Raw genomic sequence first — 18,935 nt, 5'->3', positions numbered from 1 at the left:
GAGAACTCCCAAAGATGTACTGAAAATAATTGAAGAAAATCCGGTGGAGAAGAGCTTGTATTTTGCAAAATGCCTCAGATTGTCAGCTAGCACTTGGCAGCAGTAGTGGGGGTAAAGAGATGTTAGTTGAATTAATTATATGCCCAATTGTTTCCATAAAATTAAAATATTCCATTAATCAGCTAAATTCCTGTTCGAATCCTTTAAAGGAAATCAAAATTACTCCCCAAAATCTTGTGTTGCCTGCTGCACATGCAACCGAGTCAAACATTCCAGCATTCATCGTTTAGTATTCGAGGTATTCGAATATTCGAGCAATGATTTAATATTCGAATTCGAGAAATCTGCTATTCGACCCAAAGTATACTCTTGCATCAAACGTTGCCACCAATTGGCTTCATGTATTCAACCTCCAACGTTGAGCTAATATAAACTTTTAATCTACATAAAAAAGCTCACGGTAAAAAAGCTCTAAGTAATTGCAATCTTAAATATTTTATGTTTATACCAATTGGCACCCACCATTTCCACAAATTGTTTTATGTAAGCCCTGCAAAAAATTTCTTGTTTGAGCTCCAAGACTCGCATAAATCTTGAAAAAACACATGCAAATTGGAACTGTCAAGGTTCTTTTTCTCTGTTGAGCATCAGCATGAGGTTTTTGCAAGCCTGTAGCAATAGTTTTTGTGATCCTTTACTAAGGTTTTCTTTAAAAAAGCTTTCAATACTGGTCATCACTTATATGTTTTTACAGAGATAGAGAAATATTAGTCCGCCAGAGCAGTGGCACAGCTAGGATTATGCTTTGGGGGGATAGGATGGCCTGGGGTGGCGACCCTCCCCCCCAGACAATGGGGGGGGTCTGAGAAAATTTTCTAAAAATGACATGCCTGGAGATAAATTTTACATCATTTTGGCACTAAATTTTAACTTTAAGCAGATGCAGTAATTAAATTTCCTAACTAGACAATAGTTTTATATATTTTTTTTATTTCTCTCAGGCTTTGGGGGGGGGGGGGGAATTCCCCTCATCCCCCCATATATAGTTACGCTACTGCTTCAGAGTGTGCAGTGCTGTTTGGGAGATCAAAATTATCACATTTGTAACTATCGAGAACTTTCCACCACTTTTATGTGCACCTAAAACTATGCTGATATTTACATAAATTGCAAGCTAAATTGGTTAAACATGGCAATATTTCAAGCAGGTTCACTAAGTACAGGGATACCAACTTACAAAAAATACTGGGGGGTCCAAACCAGGGATCTTGCACTCGGAAATTTTATAAGTAGTGAGTAATAAGTTTTTCAAGCATTCTACAAGTCTTACGATCAACATTAGAACCATGATAACTCGAATCTTGATATCTGGACACTACGGGGAAAATTGACAAGCCTGACAAATTTTTTCCTCACACCCAGAACAAATTTTTGAGGGGGCTCGGGCTCCCTCAGGCCCCATGGAGTCGCCACCACTGACTATGTACGTACAATGAAAATATGCATGACCATTTAATAATAAGTTCACTTACCAACCTAGAGAAAGATGTACACACCAATTAATGGGAAACCATCATAATCCTATGACAAGGGCTAAACAGGTATGTACAGTTTGATATTTATTATCAGTGATGAGGGAAGAAATATTTTGGAAGGAAAATTATGATTGATACACGTAAATTCTACATTAACATACTTGGAGCATACCTAAATTCTCCGACAGCCTTGTAGGTCATGTGATCATTGTAGAGCAGGGGTAGTCTGGCCAGGTCTGCAATCACTGAGGGTCTCAAGCTTACGGGGCCCAATACAATCTCTTGTTTATTGTGAAGCGTATACGTTTAAAAACTGTTATAAAAAAGATTCAGATTACTTCAACCAAAGTTTTTTTGCAATTACAAAATTCTATGTTTTCATTAGTTGTTTTATTTACAACACACTCACTGTAAAAGGATTGTATACAAATAAATAAAATGAAAGTTTCATGAGATAAAATAGAACCTAAAGCTGTTTTGAAAGAGTTAGGTATTTAAGAGATTTTTTTTATGTCAGTGAATCAATCACTTCGATGACTGTTTTGAAGAATTTTGAATTTGAAGTGCTTCTTGTTGAACCTTAAAGACCTAGATTTGACGCTTTGGAACAGATGGAAATTTTGCAGCATGTACGTTCCAATGACAACATTGTTAACGACTTTATGTATGACTCCCACTCCCCTCTTTTAAATCTCCCACTCCTAATTCCTGGGCTAACGACATGACAAATCCTTCGGCCTCTCTATCATCCTGAACCCCCCCCTTCCACCTGCCATACCCTCCCTAAGGAAGCCTCCTCCCCCTAAATTCTTTCTACCGTATGACCAAGTTCTTTCCCCCTCCCTCAGATCTGTAGACCAATCCGTTCAACCTAGTTACCTTCCTCCCTCCCCCTCCAAGCCTGGTATAAATTGATGTGATGGACCTCTGTAGAGTTCACCTGATGATGACGTCTTACGTTGAAACCATGGTCGTGTAAATGTGTATCACATGTGAAAGCACAAAGTTTCTTCATTTTCATAATGAATTGCCTCAAACCATCAATTTTAGTTTTTAAGAGCCATCATGCAGTGGCGTAGCGAGGGGGGGGTTTTGGGGGATAACCCCCCCCCCCCCAGAGCTCAGAAATGTTTTTAAGTTAAATCCATTTTACTTAATTGGATTAATATTACTTACAGAATAGTGTAACGATTAATAAAATATCCCTCCGAAAGCTGTACAACACACCATTTTGAACAATTTATTTTGAAATTTTTCTGAAGGAGTGCCCCCGCACCTACCGCTTACCCTGGCGGGTATTCCATATCCCCCTGTATTAGTTGCGCCTAAAACCCTCCCTAGCCTTGATTCCTAGCTGCGCCCCTGTCATCATGAGCCCCAGTCGAGAGCCCCCAATCAACCCATACCGCCCCTGTCGCAGGGAATCACTTAAAAACAAAAGTTGACCTTCCTAAGACTGAACTTCCGTTGAGCCTGTGCCGTAAATGGGATTATTTACGATAATTAGCAATCCCAATTAGAGCACAATAAATTCTTGGACAGTCATAATTGGCAATCATTAAACAATTTCGAAGTATTTTTCTAATGAATTTGACGAAATTATGGTAAATTTGCACTCTCTCTCTCTCTCTCTGGAATCAAAAACACATGTAGAAACGTTGATAATTAGTATTTTATTAAAAATCTTTCATCATCTAATTTCCAAGAACAACAAATCAAAAATTCTGAAACATAAAGATGGATAGAAGAATATGAACATCAATGAATGTTGCAGCATGATCAATCAATAATTACAATTCATGAATTATATCTTCCATAAATTTTTCCTCAAACATGATTCCGAGTAAAACAAAACACAGGGGAGCTTATACCATAAGCATACGTATTTGATAACTGGAATTGGTAAGAAACTGGAATAAATAGAACATTTTCATCCACCATAACTTTCAAGTCTTCACACACCATGAGTTGATTCAAAAATTGGTTCCTACTCGATCCCGAGGTATAAGCCGTAGCTCTGATCCATGTTTCAAGAATATGTTCCCTGAAAATTATAATGGCAATTTTTATTCACCTGAATATACAGAGTATTTGGATGAACACAATATGAGTGAGTGATCACAGTGATGATACACAGTATGTTAATTATCAAAAACGTATCTTCTACAATCACCGATTTTATACCGAATTCCAAATACCTTAAATTCCACCCCACCTTTACTCTCTTAAACATAGAAATAATTAAAACTTACGTATTATAACTACATATATAAAAATCGATTGCTATTCGTTATGCTCTGTCATCGTCATTGAAAAGTTCATTGGTCATTATTTATTCACAAATTTAGAGCATGAAAATTTTCTTCACTACTTTTGTTACTAACCATTTACTGTCTATGTTAGGACAGTACTTCGTTTATTTACTTTGACAAAGCAAAACTCTTTACTGCTAGGTGCATGAGAATTTTTCTTTTCTTTCATTATTTACAATATTTATTTACCGGGTCATTTTTCTTCTATAAATTTTACCTCAAACAAAAAACAACCTAGAGGAAGATGTAAGAACCAATTTTCATTGGTTATGTTATTTGTTATTTTTAAGCAAAACAGATAACAAAGGCTTGTGCAGTTACTAATACATTACAAATTTTATCATCACCAATAGGGTAGTTTCCTTCATCCAAGAAAACGAAAGGCATTGATTACGATTCGTTACCCACCATTAGTGTATTCATAATATACAAATCATTTGGTTATAGAAATCTTAGTTTAGACGAATGGCAATAGTCAATTTTAACCACTTTTGAAAAAGGCCAGATTGGCGCCCATGCGATGCCACTCCACGTGATGTCACAGGGATCTAGTTTCTATACGAGAAGATAGGAGTTTTTCATGATCTGAGATTACCAATGCATGAAAGAGGCACAGAGCTCAGGGAAAAATCTCTTAATAACCACACATTAAAATTACCTAAGTTCGGAAGGTTTCCTTCGATTGATAGGGTAATAATAGTCCTTATTTAAGCCAAGCACTACCTGCTAGCTGGATACTCTGCTACCTGCTAGTAGCCTGCATTGTATCAGCGCTCAAGCCTCGCCCCAAGGTCACCTCACACGGCGACAGCTGGAACCAGAAATACGACACATGGACTTTTCCCAGCATTCCTACTTAGCCGTCGCGTTTTTGCGCACTTGAAAATTTTCTCTTTTCATTTAATCGCAAAAAATAGATATCGTCTTTCGAAAATCTAAGAGCGTGAAATGCATACTCCAGGAGTAATAATCTTTCGATTTAGGCAATAAAAAAATATGTAATAGGAAACCACCCTATTAGTGATCGAGGTTGTTGTAACTCAACTCGAATTAATATTCTTACTGCAGTCCCTACCATTCCTGTTCACACACCAAATATTAAATAAAGGGTTCCAATAACTTTTTTATTTGTAGAAAACAATCATTGTCACATTCTTCAATCTTTTTTACCCTTAATGACCTTTTAATTATAAAATTAAATGGTTAAGAACTAGACATTAATGAGATTACGGTACATTGGTACCTGTATTGTACCAATGATCAGGGGCAGATCCAGGATTTATTTCTGGGGGGGAGGGGGGGGCATAAGCTAGGCCGTATCCAGGATTTTCTTCTGGGGGGGCAAGGGGGCACAAGGATACATAGTGATACAAAACAAACGCAATGATAATGGGACCGTATTAAACATCTTGCCCATTTTTTAAGGGTCTGGGGGGGGCCACCTGCCCCCGTCCCCACCTCCTAGATCCACCTATGCAATTGTTAACGGTACATTGGTCTGTTTATACATATTTATTTTGAAATACACATATCACATTCTCATTCACCTTTGCTATGGTGGAAAAGCTTGAACATTCCAAGGACCCCCTACAGCTGCACTGACAGGAGTGATTTGGAATTACATTACTGTAATACAGCCTTGTGGTAATTCGACACATCCAGTAATATAGCATGCAGGGCTCTTGTCCTGCCTATGGCTAATGTAATGCAGTCAGTCTTTAATAAAATATTTTTCCATGTATAGTGTTTGTTTTATTATTATGCATGTAGGTGTTCATCAGCTCATAATTTGCATGAAGTTGTAGTTACTAGACCCACTGAATTGGGAAAAGAAATGTTCTTTGCAGAGTCACAGTAGTGCTCAGGCTTCATTATGTCTATATCAACCATATCCGTGACAATTAATTTGGCCACACCAAATTAATTGTCACGGTTAACTACCTTCACGGTTACTACGGTCACGGCTACCTTGACTCACATACTAAGCAGAGGGGAGAGTTGGCGCCACTGTATGTATTAAATTGCAAAATTATACCACGGAAATTTTTTTGTTAGTTGTGTTTGTTTCCTGTACGTGTCCAATAATCTGGCATTTTTGGTAATTCGGGTAGGCCATGGCTTCACACAAGTCGTATTACCGAGATCACACTGTATTTCTGGTAGGGACACCCCTACTAGGTAGATCATAACGTAGGAGGCAGACCAAAGGTAGTCCATGGGATGGTGTCATGTAAAAAACAATTGTGGATATCTTTTCCAGCAGCAAGGTCCTCGACTGATGCAGTGGTGTAGCGAGGAAGTGTAAATGTGAAAACATAAATGTGCATTTCAAATGAAATTCCTAGGATATTGTATGACTACAGTAAAAACGATTGTATGACTAGACAAAGCTGTGACAAGCCTAAAAATAAAAAAAATAGAGTCGAACAGTAGGGTATGTGCTCCAGTAGAAGGAATTCACTAGGAACCTCAAGTCTACTTTCAAACTGGTCAATGTACTATTTGTTGAGCAATTAGTTTCAGCAATAAGCCTTTGGATTCAAAATTAAAGTCTCCCGTTTTGCAGGTTATTCAAAGTAAGCAGTAGTACAGGAGACTAAATACTACCACGCAAATTAATCTGCAAAGATCTTTGATGTTCCCGATTACAGACACCTTATAATTTTTCTTTGGAGACATGAGCATTATAAGTTGCATTTTCCACATAAATGCAATTTTCATTTCCTTTTTCAACTTCTACTTCCTAAATGGATGTGAGAGAAACCCCAAGGAATATCCTCCAATTTCATACAACATTTGACATGGGTATTACAGTGGTAATAGTTGGGTGTTATTTCCGCTCATCTAGCACTACTAGGGCTATTAAAGGAGATGGTTTGATTCAGCAATTTATTCCATTTAAATGAAAAAGAAGACTCCAACAACCCGATTACATATGATTCTTCTAAGTACATATTAACATTCAAAATGGTAGCGGTTGAATCTCATTTGACTTCAAACGGATGCCTGTAACATCTGCCTTTGGTACACATGCTTATAAAATTTACTTTTTTAACCAAAACACCATAAAACACCTCTAGGTATCATATCAGTCACCATTTAAATATGTCCCAATGTTTAGTCTCAGCAAAATATATACATTTTTGAAACAAGTGAAAAAATTTAATCTCAATCAGCAACAATGTTACAACTACAATCTCCAGAAATCGACAAAAAGTAATTATGTACCTCTCAACACATTAGCACCAAGTTCAAAATCATTTAAACACAAACCTGCTGTTTGCTGAGGATTTATTCCAATTCCATCATCAGTGATGATAGCAGAAGTAGCTGGAGGGACTTTGAATTCTTCTGCAGCAAATTTTAATACTGCTGTGAATGGTGTATTCTCAGGAACAGAAAGTCTGCATTCACAGGATGTAAAATAAACTTTATGAAATAATGTATCTCACGAAAATAAATTTACAAGTGATACTTATATACCTAGATATACACTCCTAACATCAATAGATAACTCTAAAAAGGGAATTCTTTCAAAAGTCACTGAGTTAAAATATACACTTTTTTTATTAAAATATGGAACATTGCCTCCCAATATCTTCCCAAAGCGAACAATTGGGTTCACTGATAACCTTGTGAAAAAATTCAACCAATGTAGCTTTTACACTGTAATTATTCTTACTAAGCAAGCATTTAAAGAACTTAACTAAAAGTTCAAAAGTCACATCATCATGATTGGATATCCACTTCGTACCATCACTTTTATAGGTACAGTGAAAGCTCTTCCCCAATTGAATTAAGCTGTTCAATAAAGCATTATAAAATGATAAATATTTTTCACACAATATTGATAAAAGTTTAAAATCCACATTAATTAGGAGAAACAGGCAGCCGTCATTTACCATTTTCGATATCAATCCTTCCAAAACTAAATTAAGAAGTGGAGATAACTCTTCTTTCACATCTAACGACAAGGCATGCAATAGTATACTAAATGAATCATCTCCACTTTCTCGAATTTGTCTAGCAATGTTGTCCGAGCCATTAAGACGAAGTTCTTTCAGCCAACAGGCAAGTAATAAATGGGTCTTCATTTCCTCACTAATTTGAGTGCCAGGACTAAGAAAAACGGGATATAACACCCTATACAATACCCCTTCACTCACGATCTCCTTTACAAGTTTAGCAAACCTATCTTCCCCACACACTTTTAAGTAACAACACACTGCATATTCCATTACAGATTCGGATTCTGAACTTAACAACGTTCTACGAAGCACAACGTCACAAGATTCGTTAAAATAATCCATTTCATAGCCATACGGAATGTTTCTATGAAACCACCACTTGTGCAATTTATCCTGAAATTCGGCTGCCAATCCTTTCTTTGCCATTTCCTTGCAAACTTTTTCCAGTTTAAATGCATTATTTAAAACAGCTTCCACTTGATCAAGGGTTGCACATCTAAACCAATCCACGTTTTCTGACACCTCAAGAAAATGGTCAAACAATAGGAATACAGATACAATTTCTTTTCCACCTTCCATGACAATCTCGTTCTCCCGAATGTTGGCCAAATCACAAATGGATACCTGGAAGCTACTCCCATCAGCCTTAGCATCTGTCAAATACAACAAGACGGCACATAATAATACCTACTGACTCCTCCGACCCAAATAAGTATAAATTGAGTAAAATGTCTTAATTTGATTACAAGAACATTAAATATTACATTCTCGGTTATTATTTGACAACAATATTACAACAGAGGCATAGAGGGCCTAACATATGTATAGGTGGCTGATGGCAGAAGCAACCAACTACTGGTGTTGACGACACGAATAACGGAAAGTAAATAGAGGAGGGTACTTACACCTTGAAAGGTAACTTTGGATCAGATGTCAAAGTAATCTTGAACGTAACTTTTGACCTATGGAGAGAAACATATGGTATAAAAACTTCTGGTTAATCTTTCAGTGGGGTAATTCAAACAACAAAACTATCTAATGTCAACGAAAGTTTTAAATATCTTTAAGTATTTAAGAAAAATTAAATCAATCTAGAACGAATTCTTCACGTCATTCAAAAACAAATTGACATGGGCTAGCCGAGGCTTTCACAATCACACTGTTCAATAAAAAATCACAGACTAAACGGCAAATGCCTAACTACAACTCACGTCATTTTGTCAGCATTTACTTGCTTTTCTTGGATAGAGGTGATACAAGAAAATGAAAGAGAGCATACAATATGAAACAGAAAGTCACTGTGCGAGACCCTGTTTCAACCAAAAATCGTACACGTTCGTTCTCTACTTTCGATCCTCTTTTGTTTTACGTACATAAGTGACTGTCGAATTAGGAAAGAAAACAAACGTGAGTGGAGGGAGTTGTGTCGTGAATCGAGGACGAGAGTTCTTGAAGAAAAATATTTGTTTACGACTTGATGTTCCATAGCCCATTCGTCTCTAATTTTAATGTGCCACTTAGTCTCTTAGCCGGGTATTTCAGTTGTTAATTCGTATTTTTTGTTGAGTGTCAAGTCCCATACATTGATGTTTGCGTCTACCGCTTCTACATCACGAGTGAAAAAAGTTTTATGTTCCTTGTTTGACATGGCTTGTGTGAATGCTTACAACCTGTTGTGGGTTCTATGGTGAGTGATAGACCAATTATGTGCAAACGGTCTCCTATGATACGCTCTATGATTGAAACGTAAAAATGGGGCATGTATCCTTTCTTTGTAAACTCCGTTCGCCGTACGTAAACAATGCTGAAAAGTACCTACGGTGAGTAAACAATTTACTTTTTCATATAAAAGCAACTTACTGATCTTCTTCATTACCTACGCGAGCCTTAAACCGCGTACTATTATTAACATTACCTTGGTATTTCATATGACTTAACAATGTATGTTTTTCCAGAAAAATCCGATACATTCTTAGCGAGCTGGAATTGGTAAGATCGCTCAAGACATCACCGTGTCTCAGCACGACTGAAGATGCTGCGAAAGACTGTCCAGTTAGTAGAATTAGAAACTTCAGTATTATAGCTCATGTTGACCATGGAAAAAGTACCTTAGCCGATCGACTGCTCGAGATAACTGGTAACTCGCTCGTAAAAACACCACTGTTCTATATTACCATTTTCTTATTTCATATATCTTAATTCATACCCACATAGCACAAAATATCCTCTAGATGTCAACAAAATACCTAGAACGTCTTCGGCTAATATCTAGAAAATATCTTCTTGACAATTTGTAGATATCTGAATGTCCACTTTTCTGATATGTACAAGATATCTTGAAAAGATATTTTCTAGACATTCGTTTTCAAATTGGACCCACTAGGAAAATTTAGGATAAGTGACTCGTATATAATATGTTTCGGTACAACAAGAGTTTACTTTTTAACTGACAGCCTGCTGGTGGAGCATGAGGTGATGGTAGGGTGTCTTCTGGGGATTCTTCCGGAATATTGGAACCTCTCTGGCTTTGCCTTCTTTCTGACAGCTGGGCTTCCTCCTCCGATTCCAAATTTTAAGTTTCCAAAGTAGCTTACAATTTTCTTTTAGATTACTCAAAGGAGTCTGCAACATTATCAATGAATGTCAATTCAGTGTCTTGCTGTATGGTCTTGAAGAATTTTTAATGCAAGTTTTTGCCAATGTATTTAAATACCTTCATCAGGGCTATGAATGAATATAAGTACATAACTAGTTACCTACCTATCGAATTTGATTAATTAAATAATAATAATAAATTTTGCTTAAATTGTCAATGTCTGCGCTTTCATATCTTAAAATAATCTTTTTGTGAAATTACTTTCAGTATCTAAAATTCTGGTATTTATTAATGCTAAGCAGTAGGCATACTTACTCATAGAATAGACATATTGTAGACATCTAGTAGATTTCTAAAAACCAAGGTATTATAACTTGAAATCGCTTTTATAAATATTCACCAGAAGAGTTGCCATTGTTTTTTGTGCTCGTGCATACAATGACTTCATCTATTCATCCATCAAAAAGCATAGCAGTGGCACTTTTTTTAAGATTCAGGTATTTATTTTGGCTAATTTTAGTGGACATACACAAAGTCTCCGCTCCAAAAAGACATCTAGTAGATATTTAAGATATTCAAGACATTGTAGACATGCTCTAGATTTCTAGGAGATATTTTGTGCTACATGGGTAATTGTTTCCTATTTTGCCTAACTACTAATTTCTCCTGCAGGAGCTATTGGGCATGACTCTGGGAATCAAGTATTGGATAAATTACAAGTTGAGAAGGAACGTGGCATTACAGTGAAAGCTCAAACGGCTTCCTTGAACTATCATTATGTCGGAGATCGTAAGATACCGCAAGGGCAATACCTGCTTAATTTAATTGATACACCTGGTCATGTGGATTTCAGTGGTGAGGTCTCAAGGTCTTTGCTGGCGTGCCAAGGAGCCCTCCTTATAGTCGATGCTAATAAAGGAGTTCAAGCACAGACAGCTGCAAATTACCGTCTTGCTATCACGAAAGGGCTGACGATAATACCTGTGATAAATAAGATTGATTTAAAAAATGCAGATCCTGAAAGGGTTTATGGACAGCTGAAAACCCTTTTTGACATCGATAAAAATTCTGTACTTAAGGTAAATTTAAAGTTATGCTCTCATACTCTTTTCTCTGCATCCATGTATACTTTTCTCTTAAATTGTGTCTCCAATCAGTTTTAGATGTAAAGTTATGTCAGTCCATCATCTCTGGTCAATAATCCTAAGATTGGTTTGATGCAGCTCTCCACTCAGTTTTCCTTATAACAAATCTTTTCACACCTATGTATTTATTCTCTCCGGCATCCTTCTTCTTTGGCTCCATGAGTTGCTCAAATTTGGTGACATAAAATGATGCAGCAGCCGGCTCAGTGTCCTTGCCAGGAGACCGTGGGATAATCTCTGCCTCTCCGACTGGCTGGGTTCCATCGAACCACTCTACCAACGCTGCCTTGTCTTCCTTGTTTTGCCATTTCCTCCTTCAAATCAATGCGTGCAGGGCCTGAGAGTTAAAAATCAATGGACCACATAGAGTAGGTCCTAGACTGTCCCATAGAAGCTTTATTTATGCTGCCACTATGCTGTTTTTTTTTTGGCTGCCTTTGCCATTGTTACAATGTTCTTGCATTATTTTTGCAATTCATCTTTAGAATTTGCCAAACCTTGGTGTAAAGTAGTACATATGGAAATAGTAATCCATAGCTCATCATCTCCGCCATAACTGGCCCACAACCCTGAGATTGGTTTGATGCAACTCCCCACTCAATGCTTCTACCAGCTAATTTTTTCATACTTACCTTTTTCTTCTCTTTGGCATCCTTCCTTACTTGTTCCATATATTTTATTCCAGGCCTTCCTTTTCCATTTTTGCATTCTACTTGTTCCTCAATGATTGTCTTCAGCAAGCCACCTTGTGTCAAGATATGGCGTATTAGATACTTCCAGGGGATCGGTTTGGTGTGGTGGTTTGAGTGTTGGCTTCCCACCCTGTGGGCTCGGGTTCGAATCCTGGCGGTGGCAGAGATTTATTAGAGACTGCCAGATTCCTGCTTGAATGCTATGTGGAGAACATTTCAGGCGTAACACTTAGTCCGTCGGATGGGACGTTGAGCCGTGGTCCCCTTGTCGTCTTTCGTTAAGAGCAGGCTAATGCCGATGCCGGGTTTCCTTCTACCCTCCCTAACTTACTCTTTCCTTATGGTGAAAATGACCTAAGCTGTTGGTCACGTCCTCCAAATACCATACCATTAGGTTCTTCCATCTTCCTTTCGAGGTTTTCATGAGGTCTCTCTTCTCTCCTACTCTTCTTAGAACTTCTTTATTACGTAATTACTCGGTCTATCCATTTGATCCACATCATTCTTCTATGGCACCACATTTCAAAAGCCTATAACCTTGATTTCTCTGCTGCTGTCATTTTCCATACTATGTATATTTCCATAAAGAAGCATACTCCAAATGTTAGTTCTGATAAATTGCTTCCCTATTTTTGATGTTAGTCTTAATATTATAATAGAGAAGAAGTTGGGTGGATTTTGCCATCCTGAATTCACAGTGAAAATAATGGTACTGTATACGTATATATCTACCAACCCTTGCATTAGTACCTGTGAGAGGAAGCTTGTATGAATATGTTGGTAATCTACTCTTCATAGGAAGGAGAACTGCTCTATCCCATTGAAACGAGTATAAAAATATGGAAGTGTTCAGTATGACAGTAACTTGTATTGCATGAAAAACCTTATTGGTCTGAATTTATATTCTGTTTATGTTAAAGGTAGCAGTTAATGATACACTTACTTCTCCTTATCAACTGCTCTAAATGTTACAGGTGTCAGCAAAACATGGTGATGGGGTTGAGGATGTCTTGAAGGCCATTGTCAAGCGAATACCTAGTCCACCAGCTCGGCTGAGGGAGCCTTTTCGTGGCCTCTTATTTGACAGTTGGTTTGACCGCCACCGAGGCGCTGTCCTCCTGCTGTATATCCATGATGGAAGTCTTTCTGTTGGGGACCAAATCACTTCCGTTAATTCTGGGCGCAGCTACGAAGTGAAGAGTCTTGGGATGTTGAGGCCGCAAGAGGAGGCACATCAAACACTGTTAGTTGTAATTGCTTGGATTTTTCAAATTCAATAAGCCTGGCTGATTTTTCATAAGAGCCTTATTCATGTGGCATATGGTAAATGCATTTCAAGCAAGCATCCTTGATGTCAAAGCAGAATTTTATCGATAGATTCTTGTCTTTCATTTTTGGTTGATGTAACAAAGAAAATTTCTAAGGAAACTAGTAGAGATTTGATTAATTGTCTAGGAGCTTGTTTTACACGGGGTACATCATTGCACAATCTGACGTGTGTATGAAGGCACAGTCAAAATTACGTTGTGTGAAGTGGTGATTTGCGAGAACGCATGGGTGCAAGATGGCAAAGTAGCCCCTGCTCAAATTCTGAGCTCACATTCTTGAAATTTCAAAATGGTTTTCAGTGCCCAATGACATTCCCCATGTAAAATAGCCTTCATGAAGGGGAAAGCCCAAACAGACGGTCACTTTCATAATCACTTTTAGAGATGGGCTGGTTTGATTCTCGCTTCCCCTGGTTCTTGAGCATAGAGGAGGAATCAGAATCAAAGCCAAAAACACCGTGCACTATAATAATAGGGTGGTTTCCTATAATTTTTTTATTGCCTGAATCGAAAGATTATTACTCCTGGATTATGCATTTCACACTCTTAGATTTTTGAAAGATAATACCTATTTTTCGCAACTATACGAAAAGTGAAAATTTTCAAGCGCCCGAAAACACGACGGCTAAGTAGGAATGCTGGGAAAAGTCTGTGTGACGTATTATTAGACAGTCCAATAATTAGTTAATGTAACAATGGATTATTAAAATTCTACAATACTTGATGAAATTAATTCAACAATGGAAAAATCGTTGGAAAATTATCAGACTTAAATAAAAAATATACATGATTTCCCCAATTACCATATTTGATGACATACAAGGGGCACTTTTTTTTTACAAAATACTAGCTCAAAAAAAGCACCTGCGTCTTATATGTGAAGGTTCAACCTCCATGAGTTAATTTTCAATATTGGCTCCGTTATATTTATACCAATTATAATTACTATAATATATATTTATTACTCAATTGAAGAATGTTGTAGTTGTTATTGTAGTTATTAAGCTCATTGTTATTATGTGATGTTATTTATCATTTATTCATTAAATTATGATTATTATATATTATTATCATTTTGATCGCTTTGATTTTTGAGAAAGATAAGCTGATTTAGATGCTTTCTTGATGATCGAGGGCATAGCTTACCGGCATAAGAGAAAAATATTTCACATGGGAGTGATGTCATTATCATAGGCTGGTAGTGATGCTGCTGAGATCAAATTAAATGCTCAAGATCGAGTTTGGATCGAAACTCAAAGATAATGGCTCAATCTTGATTTCATCCATCTTTGACTGCTAAAAATTGATTTTCGATTTAATTTAATATTAATATTTCCAACACTACACCACCACCCCTCCCTTTTTTTCCCCTTATTTATCTTTCTCCTTTCGGAGGCCAGGAATGGAACTCAGGACCTCACAGTGGGAATCAGATGCTCTACCTACTGTGCCACCCAGTACAGTGACGTAGCCAAGGAAGGGGGTCCAGACCCCCCCCCAGAAATATAAAAATACAATTATTTTCCTTCAAAAAAGAAAACAAAATATTGAAAAAACATGAATTTACAAAATATTTCTTTAACAAATGAAGTTTTTTTGATAATGAAAAGTGTTTAATTAGTTTAAAATCCTCTACTTAGTATCCTGTTTCTCAAAAATTTCCCTCCTGGTTTTGGACACCCCCCTTCCCCGAACAAAATTCCTGGCTACACCACTGACCCGGTACCTGTTTATTTACGTGCTCTATATGGCCCTCGGTAGATATCAATTTCTTGAAACCTTGAAAGGCTTCAAGAACTTCACATTTTTCTTGGTACCACCAATGACTCCTGCCCAATGGCCATGGTTTCTGTGCTCCACTCTGCTTCCCTTGATTTCCAAGGAGCAAATTGGATACAATACTGTATCTCTTTTGATGACAACGATATGAGATGGCAGAGACCTTTCATTTTTTTTTAATTTTCTTGCATTTAGCTGAATTTGAAGTACTTCTCTCTTTAAGTCAAGTACAACTCTCTTAAGTCAATCTCTGTTTTCCCATATGTATGTGTAAATTTATGAATTAAATTTTAAGAATACCGGGACTAGCAATGGTGATATCTTTATGGAGTCACCCGCAAAATTTCCACAGGGAAGAATGATGCCGTGGTAGCTTAACTGGCTAAAGCACTCAACCAAAAATCGGGGGATCCAGGTTCGAATCCTGGTCAAGGCGAAAGATTTTTTCTCTGTGGCTTTTTTATTTATTTATGTCAATTACCCCCGAAAACTGCACAATGTGGCCTTTACATCGGGAGTTTATACAATCAACAACAGATGATCACACACAAACCCATGTCCTGGAAGGGGCAACCTATCCAGGCGGGACTCCAACCCGCGACCTTCGGTATCGTAGGCTAGGACTTATACCCGCCACTGAGGCCGATGACAATTTTGCACAATTCATGAATAAAATTGCTATTTGAATCAAGAGTAAGTGACAGCATTGATCAAAGCACTAGACGTAAATTTAAACAATTCATTTGAATTGTTGAAGAGGATAATTTTCCCTCGGAGGAAAGTTTGAAATCCTTGCGTACTTTCAGATGGCAAGTTTGTTGCTGATTAGCTTGTGGTCATTTCAAAAGCTATTTTTTTCTACACGGTAATTATTTATTCTTCTCAATCTGTCTCCTACAGCTCTGCTGGTCAAGTGGGTTACATGACTTGTAACATGCGAAGTCCAAGTGAAGTGTGTATCGGTGATACATTTCACAAAAAGGATGAAGCAGTGGAACAGCTACCTGATTTGAAGAAGGCCACACCCCTCGTCTTCGCTGGAATATATCCAAACGATCAGTCTCAATACTTGGCCTTGCGAAGTGCCCTGGAGAAGCTGGTTTTAAATGACTCGACTGTCTCCATGGTTCCGGATTCAAGGTCAGTAGTAATAATTTTCATTTTAAAGAATATGCTTGATGTTAGCCCCAAAAATATCTTCACAGTTGAGCATGAAAAAATATGCTCCCATTTCACGAAGTTGAGGTGAACTTTTCACAAATCCACATAATATAACTTAAGTCGTAAACAAAGAGCAAACAAAAAAAGAAATATTTCTATCCCAATTCTTCACTTTTTCCAGAGGAAAAGAATAGTATAATCTACTTACTGTTGATATTATCAGTCTTGATAAACCAGGCATTTTTGCTCAAAAATTTCTAAATGATCTGATGATTTTGATTGGTGCATGAAGTGTTGGAAATTTCTATGCCTTACAGGGTTGAACAACTGTCAACAATTAATCTATGTATTGTAGTATTCGACCCTATCAAGTTTTTTACAAGCACAATAAGAGAAGAGAAAAATTCTTCATGGGTTGTATGCTAGGTTAATAGGTATATCCATAGTTCATTCATTAACAGGGACAACTGCCTATAATCAAAACAAGGAACCCTATGCTACCATGGGCTGAAAAAGCTGGAAGAAATAAAAAACCAGGAAGGTGAAGGCAGACAGATAAATTCCGGACAAACTTGAGCACTGCATCTTTCTCAGCCCTGAGGACGTTAGATTAGTAACCTAGCAAAACTGTAGCATCCAGCAGCCATTGCTACGTGTGAGCCGGCACGTAGGCATGCCAGTCCAAAGTGCAAGTCTACGAGATGACCCGCTCGTGATCGGCGGATGTCGGTCCAGGGCTAGATAAGAGGGTGTTTTTGGACTTTCCCTTGGGGAAGATTAAAAGGGTATGCCTAGCTTGGCTCATGGCGTGGCAACTGGCTGAGCTGGATCGGCCAGGAGGCTGGGGACATATTTGTTTATTCGTAAAGGGAATAAAGTCACTGCTTTATTTTTATTCAGAGTGACTCCTTTTATTTCTGGCACCAGATCCTTCCATTCGAGAGACGTTCGTATTGTCGCTAATATCTCGTTCGAAGACGAGCGGGATACGACAAAACGTTGGCAACAATGTAGATTTTAACTCTGTGTAAAACCTGTGAAGAATTTATCTATATCATCTGCCGTGAAAACCAGAAGTACTGCATGATATGAGAAAGTTCATATTGCCTCTTATTGTTTGCTTCTCACTTTGTGAGGGCTGCATTAGCCAAGGTATTAATCATCTGGTGTCCAGCTCTCAGAAAAACATTGTGTAGGAGGAATGGAGGCCCATGAAAAGTATTAGTGCAGGCAGGGTACACCATCATTCACAACTCGGTGAACTTCTCTCAGTCGCTGGTCCATTTCTATCCCTCTTGCCTATTCATTTGTGTGTATAGAGGTATTTCTAGGATCACATAGGGTGCTTTCCAATCACCTTGCGCAGATTAGCTCACATCGCAACAGATTGAAACACACTAGAGCAGACGAACAATGGTGCAGGATGTGTTCCCATCTGTTTAGTGCAGATGACATCACACCTGCAATTGGAACACGCTCTGAGCTAAACAGTTTAAAACAGATCAGCGCAGATACGCGATTGGAAAGCACCCATAGTTTCCTCTCCAACCTGTATTCTAATTCTGTTAGGCACTTCAAAACAGCCTGGCTTTCCTTGCTACCCTCTGCAAAATTCAAAACTGTTCGATTCTAGTAATATAAGTGACTTTGAATTCTAACATTAAAGTGGTGAAGATACCCTTTAGGGAAAATTTTAGTTTTGATTAAATGTTTTGCGTCAAATGAGAGTGGCAGGCACGTAAAATTGATCCCCTGAAAACATTTTTGTATCCATGCATTTATCTGGTTTCTTGATAGATCTTTGCGAAGGAAAACATGCGCAATTGTAACTATTCAGGTATAACAAGCCTCATCTGTTGTGCCCATTTTTAGTGGGAAATTTTTTTTACTGCATGTGGAAAATCACTGTATTTGCCTACACTCTTAAGTTATGTTTTGGGCTTTTTCATCCTGGTTCACCCAGCGTGGCTGGGGCCTCCATTAAAGTGGCTTATGTATTAGCATCAAATGTGTGCATATGTTTTAATGAAAGAAGTGATTGGCTCATCACAAACTGTAATTCAATTTCTCGTCAGTCCTGCTCTTGGTCAAGGATGGAGGCTTGGTTTTCTGGGGTTGCTTCACATGGAAGTATTTGGTCAACGCTTAGAGCAGGAGTATGGAGCAGAGCCTGTGATTACTGCACCAAGTGTGACCTACAAAGGTTAGCCATCCAATACTTCCCTTCTGTTTGATTCATGGAGTGATTTTGCTTTTATTTTTCCTCTCTGGTCATGATTCATATCCTTTCAGAGACTATCGGCAATAGACTTTAAAAGAAGGGGTATGTCTAGATGGAAGAAATTTTTTCCCTTATATATACCCAGTAGCTGGCTTGTATATGCCTTCTACAGGACTGTAACCTAGGAAAACCCACTGG

At 37.8% G+C, this 18,935-nt stretch overlaps 2 protein-coding genes across 2 annotated transcripts in view; one reads left to right on the top strand and one right to left on the bottom strand.

Moving 5' to 3' along the window:
- Positions 1-3,189: 3,189 nt before the first annotated feature.
- On the bottom strand, positions 3,190-9,176 carry LOC124162885 (ubiquitin-fold modifier 1). Its single transcript, XM_046539578.1, has 4 exons — positions 9,027-9,176; positions 8,721-8,777; positions 7,121-7,251; positions 3,190-3,579 (listed from the first exon to the last, which is right to left on the bottom strand). Exons 1-4 carry the CDS (start codon positions 9,029-9,031, stop codon positions 3,509-3,511), a joined length of 264 nt encoding a protein of 87 aa, XP_046395534.1. The 5' UTR covers positions 9,032-9,176; the 3' UTR covers positions 3,190-3,508.
- Positions 9,177-9,236: 60 nt separating this feature from the next.
- Positions 9,237-18,935, top strand: part of LOC124162883 (translation factor GUF1 homolog, mitochondrial) — a 16,149-nt gene continuing 6,450 nt past the window's right edge. Inside the window, exons 1-6 of the mRNA XM_046539576.1 lie at positions 9,237-9,635; positions 9,771-9,952; positions 11,084-11,490; positions 13,223-13,491; positions 16,256-16,495; positions 18,592-18,719. Coding sequence (XP_046395532.1) covers positions 9,568-9,635; positions 9,771-9,952; positions 11,084-11,490; positions 13,223-13,491; positions 16,256-16,495; positions 18,592-18,719 — 1,294 coding nt within the window. The 5' untranslated portion in view covers positions 9,237-9,567. The remainder of the gene's footprint in view (positions 9,636-9,770; positions 9,953-11,083; positions 11,491-13,222; positions 13,492-16,255; positions 16,496-18,591; positions 18,720-18,935) is intronic.

The sequence above is a fragment of the Ischnura elegans genome, chromosome 7, assembly GCF_921293095.1.
Source record: "Ischnura elegans chromosome 7, ioIscEleg1.1, whole genome shotgun sequence".
Classification (NCBI taxonomy): domain Eukaryota; kingdom Metazoa; phylum Arthropoda; class Insecta; order Odonata; family Coenagrionidae; genus Ischnura; species Ischnura elegans.
The sequence above is the reverse complement of the archived record's forward strand: the minus strand, read 5'-3'. Positions and strand labels throughout refer to the sequence as shown.